The 10,279-nt window shown below is 32.4% G+C and overlaps 1 protein-coding gene across 1 annotated transcript; it reads right to left on the bottom strand.

Annotated features, from left to right (window-relative positions):
* Nucleotides 1–8,404: 8,404 nt before the first annotated feature.
* Nucleotides 8,405–9,383, bottom strand: LOC126771487 (fork head domain transcription factor slp2-like). Its single transcript, XM_050491386.1, has one exon. The coding sequence runs from the start codon at nt 9,345–9,347 to the stop codon at nt 8,643–8,645; it is 705 nt and encodes a 234-aa protein (XP_050347343.1). The 5' UTR covers nt 9,348–9,383; the 3' UTR covers nt 8,405–8,642.
* Nucleotides 9,384–10,279: the final 896 nt, after the last annotated feature.

The raw sequence follows: 10,279 nt of genomic DNA, 5'->3' as shown, positions 1-10,279 counted from the left end.
TATACATAAACATTATAATCTATGTTATGTTCGAACATGTAAAAAATCTTTTAATATTGCCAAGCCACTTTGTGTATATCCAACAAATTCATTATTGTTAACACCTACGTGTTAATCTACATCTAATTATATTATTATCTGTATCATTTAAATAATCTATGTTAAACGATTCTTAATTATCTGTATAAAGTTGGAAATTTCTCTCGGTAAGGTGTCAACGATTTCATTCCGTTGCTATCATTTGACCGGATCTTTAATTAAAAGAATTTTGTGGGTTAAATTTATAATATACCAATTTATATGCCTAGAGATAAAACAATTACAATCTTTACGTAACATAAACTTATAAAGAGATTATTTTTGACGAAATTTAGTATCGATATAATGTCTTATATTATATTATATATTATACCAAACACATTAGACATTAGGATATTTTACAACACTTGAAACGGAATTAAAGACAAACAATAACTGCATGGATACTTATAAGCACTGATTTCTCCCTTTCTGTGATTATTGATTTGACAGTCATAAGAAGAAGACAACATTGCTGAACTCTTCTGTTCACTCGCTAACGTTTAAAAGTAAGGCTATTAGTCTTAAAATACACCTTAGCTTCAAACACGGCGCATGAGCACACGCGCCCGTAAAAACTCTCCAAAATTACCTGGCCACTAACAAATTGCATCATTACCGATAATCGCTAATAAAATATCGTATTTCCGACCAATTGTTCTCTTTCTAAATATTTTAAAACATGAAACTGGATACGGGACAAACTATACTATAATTACAGCAAACAATGACATTTTATCTGTTGTGTACTAAGTCTAGCGGAAGATTTGGAGCCATTTCACAATCTTTGTGATTGTGTAATCGATATGATGATAGAAAAACAAAAAATATATTACTCATGCGGCGTTTGCGAACTACTCGTGAGCTGTTTACTTTGAATATGTATTTTTGTTCATGTGTTTGTTGTACATGTTGTAACTCATGTTCAGGAATTTATAAAAATAATGTTTGATTTTTTTGTAATAATCTTTTAATTTTTTTACTGGAGTTGATTAGCACCACAAAACTTATCAATATTTCTGCGTTCAAACACTAAATGTCTGTTAAGTGGTGTTTTTGTTAAAAGAATTATTTACCGTAACAGCCTGTGAATGTCCCACTGCTGGACTAAAGGCCTCCTCTCCTCTTTTTGAGGAGAAGGTTTGGAGCTTATTCCACCACGCTGCTCCAATGCGGGTTGGTGGAATACACATGTGGCAGAATTTCAGTGAAATTAGACACATGCAGGTTTCCTCACGATGTTTTTCTTCACCGTAAAGCACGAGATGAATTATAATCACAAAAAGAATTATTTAGTTAAATGTTATTAAAGGCAAGAATGCATAACATATGTACCTGCATCATAATATGCGATATACTATACGTGATTTATCCCGTCTAACCGGCTATAACTAAAAAATTAAAATAAATCTTGTATAGACGCCACATATAATTTTATTTTTGATCATAATTATAAGACAGATCTGAATATTTATATGGTCACATTCGATATCCATCATCAAAAGAACATTTAATACTTTTTATGTCCATCTTTTTTGAAATACTTAATAAATATATAATCATCATTTCAAGAGCAGCTTTTTGTTAATTATGATAATATAACATATATTTTGAATTGGTTTTAAACTTTTTTTAGGCTTTTATTAGTTTGTACTTTCGCATGGACTTCAAATAGATAAATATTGTTACCATACAGAGAGAGATGTTTTAAATTATTTCATTTTCCTCTTCCTTTACTAATTAAAATTATAATTTTTAAATCTATGTATATGAGTTAAGCGCTTCAAAATCGATCGGTTCTTCTATTCTAAAACTAGTATTTTTTTTTATAAAAAAAAAGTGTCACAGATAAAAGATAGAGAAATAATTACAAGATAAAATATCCCGCTTAAGCTTTTAAACAAATCAAACAAACAGAACAAAGGTTTTGATAAAGCATTAGATAATATTTTTACCAAATTATTTTGAACAAAGTCAACCGATCGATAAACGTTAGCGGCGATCTCTTTGATCTCGATTGTTCGAGCTTTGATGTAGCCGACTGGTTCTCGTTAGCGAAACTAAACTGAACACACGTTCCGATGAAATGCTGAAAGCGGTTTTCAGGGGAAAAATCAAAAATAGGTTGCTGAATGTAGGTGAGTACCTGGGGTCGAAGATCAAATTGTGTCGTTGAATCGTACTTCGATATTTTTGCTTATTCTAGTTTCCAAAAATCTAAACAAAGTCATAACATACATGATTGCTATTTGTGTAAGTGCAATTGAGAGGTTAGAAATAAATTATTGACGCATTGAATTTACCTTTTTTTATTTAAATAGTAACTAAATGTTTTGAGATACTCGACAATGAGACGAGGTGGCGCAGTGGACAGAATGCGTGTATCTTACTTAAATGTCGCGAGTTCAAATCCAGGTAAGCACGACTAAGTTTTCATAAGCTTAATTGCTGTCATTGTCACGCGATCTCGGTGAAGCCGATATCATGATCATATGTGTCATCTTTTGGAGAAAATTCTGCAACATACATCATAATTGCAGATAATTAAATCTGCAATAAAGCAGCGTGATAAGCTCCAAATGTTTTCCTTAATACTTTAGCTTAAAATCAATTAATACACAGAAGCTAACACAGTTATGTTTCACTAGGGATGGCAATTCGCTCATCCTTGTGTACATTTATAGATTTTTTGTGTTTAGAATTACCGGTATTTTATAACGAAGAACTCTTGTATAACGGATGTAAACATTTTTAAAACAGTAAGATAGTTCTAAGAAGCACGGCCGCTAAAGATTTGTACAATAACATCAGAGAGAGTTCGAGTTCATGACGCCAAGAAAATGTTTACAAAACAACTCTAAACGTCTGATTCTGTGTTCACAGCTACATTACTTTAATTAATAGATGGGACGTACATACAACTGTATACTCATGTACAGGAACAACTACGAGTGTACCGAATAGATTGTTATGAATTTCCCAATATTTTTGTCGTACTAAAATTTTATTACAACAATAAAATCGTCAGAGCAAGTAAGAAGTATTTATCATTTCATCCATTTGTAGTGACATTTTATGAATAGCGAATGCATTCACAAACTACATTTCTTTACTACAAATTCCTTATGAATGGAAGTCTTACTATAACAGCTAATGTCTCAAACCGTAATTTCTAAATCCTATTCAGAGTTAGAAAAACATCCGTTTAAAAGGGTGAAATTATTGAAAACATAAATGGGTTCAAATAAACGTATATGATATTAAATAAACTAAATGTGTACAAACAAAACTCACCCTTTGTGTATTATATTGAATATAAATATTTCGTATCGTGACCGTTTTGCGACGGATATAATCTCTTTTTTGCCAGATTAGCCACAATGTCCGAAAGGATTAATTCGGAATTTTCGGTGGACATGTTCATTCATATTTCTTAGAGTTGTGTGCGCAAAAAATATCATTTTTATTTGAATACATCGTGACAGTTTAGCTTTGATATCAAACAGGGTAAGAGACCTTTCTTATTAATATACTAGCAGCCCGTGCCGACTTCGTACGAGTAAAAAAATGCAATGATGGCGATGAAAAGGACAATGTAATGAATTCATTCCATTTTCCTTCTTTAACTCTTGCGTTTTATAATAAACCTTTGCTTCAAATCTCAGCTTTCACCAAAAGACACAGAAAAGAAGTAGACAAAATTATAAAAATAAAAACTGCTATTTAACAATAGGTACATAAAAATTTTGATCGTGATTCTGCCAGTTTTATAATCAGAAGGTTGTAAGTACTTCGATCTTGTAGCATGTAGCTAAGCAACACTGCTCTTCACCGGCTTAGATTTTTATTTCAATAATTCGTTGTGTCGCGTTGATATAAATTATCAGAGTTCACAAGGAGAGCTTCTTCATATCTTAATTAATTATATACGCCGAGTTAATAAATTATTTTTATCTAGTATTTAATTCCATATGATTTAACGCCTAATTTTATGTGCAATTACAAAACATATATATATATATATATATATATATATATATGTATTGTATGTGTTTGAGTAAATTGTGTTTTTGTGTACTTTTTAGCACCTGTAAATACGGTGTTGCGATACAGTATTATTGTGAGTACTTCTTTATATAACATACTAAAACAACTTGGCTTATTATATATAAACGAATATGTTGACAATAACATTATATATTTCATCGAATTCCACAAAGATCTGACGCCTGGATATTCCTGGAGGGCATACTGAAGTAAAAGAAAGATCAGTCCAACAAAAACAGAGACAAATCCAAATTTAGGAGCTGTTCCCAATCAAAGATGCGCCGTATTTAACCAGAGATTAGCATCTCGTCTGTAGGAAATCGTCACCACGGTACGCGCCTCGTAAAACAGTGAAACGGGTTAATCCAGCCGTAATCCCCTAACATATGTATTTGTCGTTGCGTTTTGACATAGATTTACAATTATTTACAAGAAGTGCTCGCCAAACGCCGCTTGTGTCTGCTCACGGTAATCCGCGGATTAGTCGAGCCCTTGTTTATGGTGTGTCGTTACTGCCTAATTGTCTGTGGTCGGGAAAAAGCGCGGAAGAGTCTATACAAAATAGTCGCCTGATTTATAGCGAGGTGCGTTCAACGCAGCTTTTCACAATATTTCTAGAACGCAAGATGTTTTGTGTCGAATGAGAGATGGCTGGGTTTATAGGGATTACACGGGTGTCGAGTTTCCGTGGACATGTTTTTGTTGGCGACGATGCAACGTTTAATTTTTGTCGTTTGCCAAATCACCCGGTTAACGATCACCAGACTGTATCAATATTTGCTCAACTATTTAACGACAATTATATTTAAGTTGTTGAAACAAGAAACAAAATGTTAGTCGAGAACAAGTTGCTCAGCTACAAAAATAATTTTGATTAATAAAATAATATCAAAAGTGAATTAGAGTGAATGTCTTCAATTTAATTTAAATATGATGACTCAATATATACTTACACAAGATTACATTTTTAATTAGTTTGATAATGACTGTCAAGTGTAATTACTAAGTGAAGTTAATTACTAAACGTCTTCGCTCGCTTTATTACATGAAAATTATAAATTACACAACATCTAAATAATGAGTCATTTTATGAATTTTATTATTACAAATATATTTATTTTGTTTATAATAATGTGTATATCGTCTTTGGCTAAGTGGTTAAAACACGTGAATGTTATCCAAAGCTTGGGAGTTCAAATCCGAGTCACATTGAATTTTTATATACTTAATTTGTTTACAGTTAAGGCTACGTACTCGGCGGCGCAGGTTTATGAGAAAAACTGGACTTATAGATTGAACATTTGACACATATGTTTCCACTAATTGCGGATTAGAGTTGCAGGTCAAGATGGCTTACCCCAGCAGAAGAACATTTACAGGCTTTCTATCACTTTACTTTTTTTATCTATTTATTTTATTTAGTAAAACTTTGTTATGACAAACTAGCGGACTTAACTCAATTGGAGGAATCTAATCTATCATACCAACGAAGGTAAAAGGTTAATACGCCATGATTAAAACTCATCTTGAGATGATTATTTTTAAAAGGTGTGTCTTTTATTGTCTCTTAAATTACTTGTTATTTAGTCATTACATATTCGCTAGAAACTAGTTGTTGGTACGTTTTATTTTCTCATACGATGTCTATAAATTCAAACAAGCAATCTCTTAATTAATAACCAATCGAGCAAAAGCACCGCTAGCTTTATTTTATACCAAAGATAAATAAAGGAATGTGCTAATATTGGAAAATACACCTCAATAAGGCTGTGATCATACCAAATATATCTAAAGAATTTAATTTATTAATTGAACAAAATGGTTGAAAATATTAGCATCTCGTGGCTCGATGTTCGTTTTATAATAAAATCCTAATATTTTTATCATTGCTTACTATATTTATAATTACTTTTGTATTTGTCATTTAATAAATTTAAAGAAAGACAAAGTATATTATATATAATATAAAAGGATACTTAGTATTCGTTGATTTTTATCTACAATATACAAATTTAAGCTAGGTACTTATTATATGTAAATTAATTATTAAGATAGTGTAACTGCTGAGTTTTTTGTCCGTTCGTCTCGGTAGCTTTTTTAAAATTGATGTTGATTTTGGAATCGTATGGTGATATTGATTTTGATGTGCAATGTAAGTCCGTCTTAACTTAGAAAGATATACTATTGATGCTTTAAAATGAAGAAATCAATTCGCCACACAATTTCTCGGAATGTGTTACGAACGTCATTAATACTCGACTATATAGTAATCGCAGCCACGATCCGTTGATTAAGATGTTTTGAACATATTTTGATTGGATATATCCTAAACGACTCTTCGGAAGCATTTTGAAGTTAATTAACTTATTGTTAATTTGATTGAGTGAAAAAATCTTGTAGAAATTTTGTTTTTATGTGTTATCTTAAAAGCAATTTCATTTTTTTTATTTAGCCAATTGGTTAGCGGTGGTTTTTTGTATTCAATACAAACTTACTTATTGAGGGGATTTCAATTATATATAATTATTTATAATTTGTTTCTTTTTTGTGATTATTATTTTTCTAATGAATTATATTAATATAAGATTTATATATTATATATGTTGTATACAAATGTTTAAATCATATTATATTATGTGTGTTGTTAAACATTTACACTAAGTAATTATTGCTTGCAAGACTTGAACACGATATATAATTTCATTTCCACTAGTTATTTTTTTTTCACAATATGCTTGTAACAAATCACGTAATCAATGTGTATGAATCAGCATCCGAAATAGAACGCTTAAATTTTTTTTAATTTCCCAATTGTGTTATTTTATCTATTGCCTCTTATTTCTATCAGATCGTTAAATATCTCAACTTTATTTAATTATTATGTGTGTTTCTCCGTAAACAATCTCCTTAACTTTGCTTTTTTTATTTTTAAATTAATTATTAAGCTTAACACTACGATGGTCAATTAAAAGAAGTTCAACTTGGTCTTTATGATGTTATAAACCTTTTGCGGTTAACTACCGTAAATAAAACTTGACGCTGTGTCATTATTTATTTCAATTGTTTTATTTTTTGTAATTCTCTTATTCAGAATAAAATAATAGAAAACACAATACATTACGGTGTTTGCTTATGTTTATGTTTTTAAGGCTATTTTCCAATACACAAATGGCATTTTCCGGCCTGTACACTATTAATTGAAAATTCAGTGGTGCTTGCCCGGGTTTGAACCCACATTCATCGGTTAAGTTTCACGCGTTCTAACCACTGGGCCATCTCGGCTTATCTTAATCGCTGCTTCTAAAAAACTGCATACCAAAATAATTTCCAATTTGTAATATAAGTAAGGATGACTACGCTAGTAACGCCTGCCTGATTAGAAAAAAATAAGCTGATATTAATAACAAAAGGCCAAACGATGTTGGAAATTATATGTGTGGGATTCATTTTGTATGATTTTTGATTAAGACCTTTAACAAAGATACCAATATACTGGTATCAAACAATTGTAATTGTGGCCTTACTTCCATACTTACTCTTTGTTCAAGATCAAAATACATTATGCGAAATGTCATTTTAATCTATCTTTTCGTCAGTAGATGGCGTTAGATGTATTTTACATCGCGCTATTAAAAAAAAAATATTTTTTTTTAATTTTAATAAGTTTTTAATGGGAAAGACCAATTACACTATTTGACCAGCAATACATACTCGGTGGTTTTATATTGAAGTTTCACAGTACCAATACTACCGGGTAACCCCAAACACTCTCTTTTAATTTAATATTTTAACCATTTATTGAAGAAAGTTTCATGAAGATTAGGATCAATGGAACTCATGAATGAAAAAGATAGTTTATAATTCGTGAACCTAGACGTTAGCTATAACATACAAAATAAAAAAATATAATAAGAATTGTTTAGCATTAATGTGGTTTGATATTTTTTGTGCATTGATTAATGTTGCCATTTAACAGTAGAAATATATATCCATAATCTGGTAAGCTTTTTTTTATTGAACCGGTAAAAACTACTTTTAATAGATTGCTCATCAACATTCATTTCAAAATCAATTTACGCGTATCAATTTACGACTGTATTAAATGTATATATTTTTATTGAATGATGCGTGAAATTGTATCGAAAGGTTTAAATTATATATTTGCATATACAATCACCTAAATTGTCACTTCCTAAACAAGTGTAATAAAATCCGATACAAAAGTCGTAACTTCATTCATATCTTATAACACAAGGTAGTCACAAAATTATAAACGAAATTGTTTTTGAAGACATATTTTATTGCAATATAACTTAAATTTAGCCTCTTAACATTAAAATCATTAAATAGAATCTTACGTCAATAAATAAATAGCGGTACCACTTTTTACAGACACAAACGATTATAATACACACGGGCTCGCCCTTTTATCACAGTCTGACACTTCGAAACAGTTCGACATCGCTACTGGCGCGTCTGGACCAGTATCCCGAGGATACCGGAAGACCGCAGCTCGATCAACTATGCTTAGCCATGTGGGAATCTGGTTCAGGGCCGGGTGGACTCACCGGCGGCGACAATCCGTGAATCCTTCGATACAGCTGGTGATAGGGACTCGGCGGTGGCGGTGGTAACCTCAGCAACGGGCTCGGCAAAGCGTACCTTCCGTACACAGACAACAAGGGTGGATAGAGTCCCACTAATGATGCATATGGATTCCCAAACATTGGGTGCAGAATGGCGCCCCGTTTGAATGCCGCCAGCCGAGACCTCGACGCCGCGGTGGATCGTCTCCTCAACTTCCCCGTAGTTCCGCCAATAAAAACATCATCAGAAGACGGATCCAGCATCCAGTAATTCCCTTTACCTGGATCATCATAATGTCTCGGTACTTTGACGAAGCACTTATTTAAACTTAAATTGTGACGTATAGAATTCTGCCAACCCTGTTTATTCTCTTTATAGTATGGGAAGTTCTTCATAATGTATTCATATATACCATTCAGCGTCAGTCGCTTCTCGGGGCTGCTTCGTATGGCCATCATGATGAGCGCGTTATAGCTGTACGCGGGTTTTTCGTTCTTCTTTTCATCGGGTGTAGTCGATGTGCCAGGCGGAGGTGTCTCGGTGCCTGTCACGTCGAGTTCGGTGTCGGAAGGCGAAGGGGAGCGCGATGACGCCTCGGGGAGCAAGTCTCGTATTGCGAAACTCGGAGGACTCATAGCTGTGCGGCATCGCGAGCCGCTCGCTCCGAACTAAGGTGCCTGCGCGACTGGTAGCCAGGCCCCGCCTCCGTCCCCGCCCAGCCATCGAACCCCTCCTACTCGAATACGTGTGAAGCGACACGTGTACCTTTGCCGCTTGTATCGCACCTATACTCTAACATATACGAGTTAATATAACACGACTCGGTTGTAAATGTCATTGGCAGGTTTTTAACACGTAGGGTTACGTAGATTTTTGGATAGGGTAGGTTTAGGGTTACATTATGGCATGACTCGATTTATCACGGCCTGTAAACATTGTTTTTTAAATGTTACACGCGTTGTTTAGGATTTTATTTAGTGTAACTGGTTTAATGGTCGCTCTTTATGGGAGGTGAATTATCGTTAATTGTTTCTTATCATTGCATATGTGTTACCATGATAAATTGTGGCTGATATTTATTATGCTGGCCCTAATAAATTATCTAATTATTTAACATAACAAAGAGTCTACAATTTTTTATTTTTACATATATCATTAATATCATTTTTTTCATTACAGTATATATATTTTTTTAATATAATCATTGTTTGTGTTGTTTAGTTTTTAATTGATAATTATATGTATTTAGGTACAAAAGATAAATATTAATATTTATTATTATTATTAATAGCAAATAGTAAATTGATCACCCGATGTAAAGTCACTCCCCATAAATTATAGGCACTTGTAGTGGTCTGGAAGTTTAAACGATGGGTTACCTTCCATGATGTTACGTCTGTCGTAACTAAAATTACATTGATTCACTCATTCTTTAAATATGAATACAGTAATATAATAAGAATTTATTTTATCGTGGTTACCGTTAAGCGGTAACTATCCAGAGTCTTACCACCATTAAAAAAATATTATATTATTAACTTAAGTATCATACAACATCCAGACTTCT

The sequence above is a fragment of the Nymphalis io genome, chromosome 10 (assembly GCF_905147045.1).
Source record: "Nymphalis io chromosome 10, ilAglIoxx1.1, whole genome shotgun sequence".
NCBI classification, from domain to species: Eukaryota; Metazoa; Arthropoda; class Insecta; order Lepidoptera; family Nymphalidae; genus Nymphalis; species Nymphalis io.
This window is presented reverse-complemented; position numbering and strand designations above follow the sequence as displayed.

Bases quoted from the DNA above. Each gene is read 5' to 3' on its own strand.
- LOC126771487 (XM_050491386.1), bottom strand. From the start codon at position 9,347: ATGAGTCCTCCGAGTTTCGCAATACGAGACTTGCTCCCCGAGGCGTCA.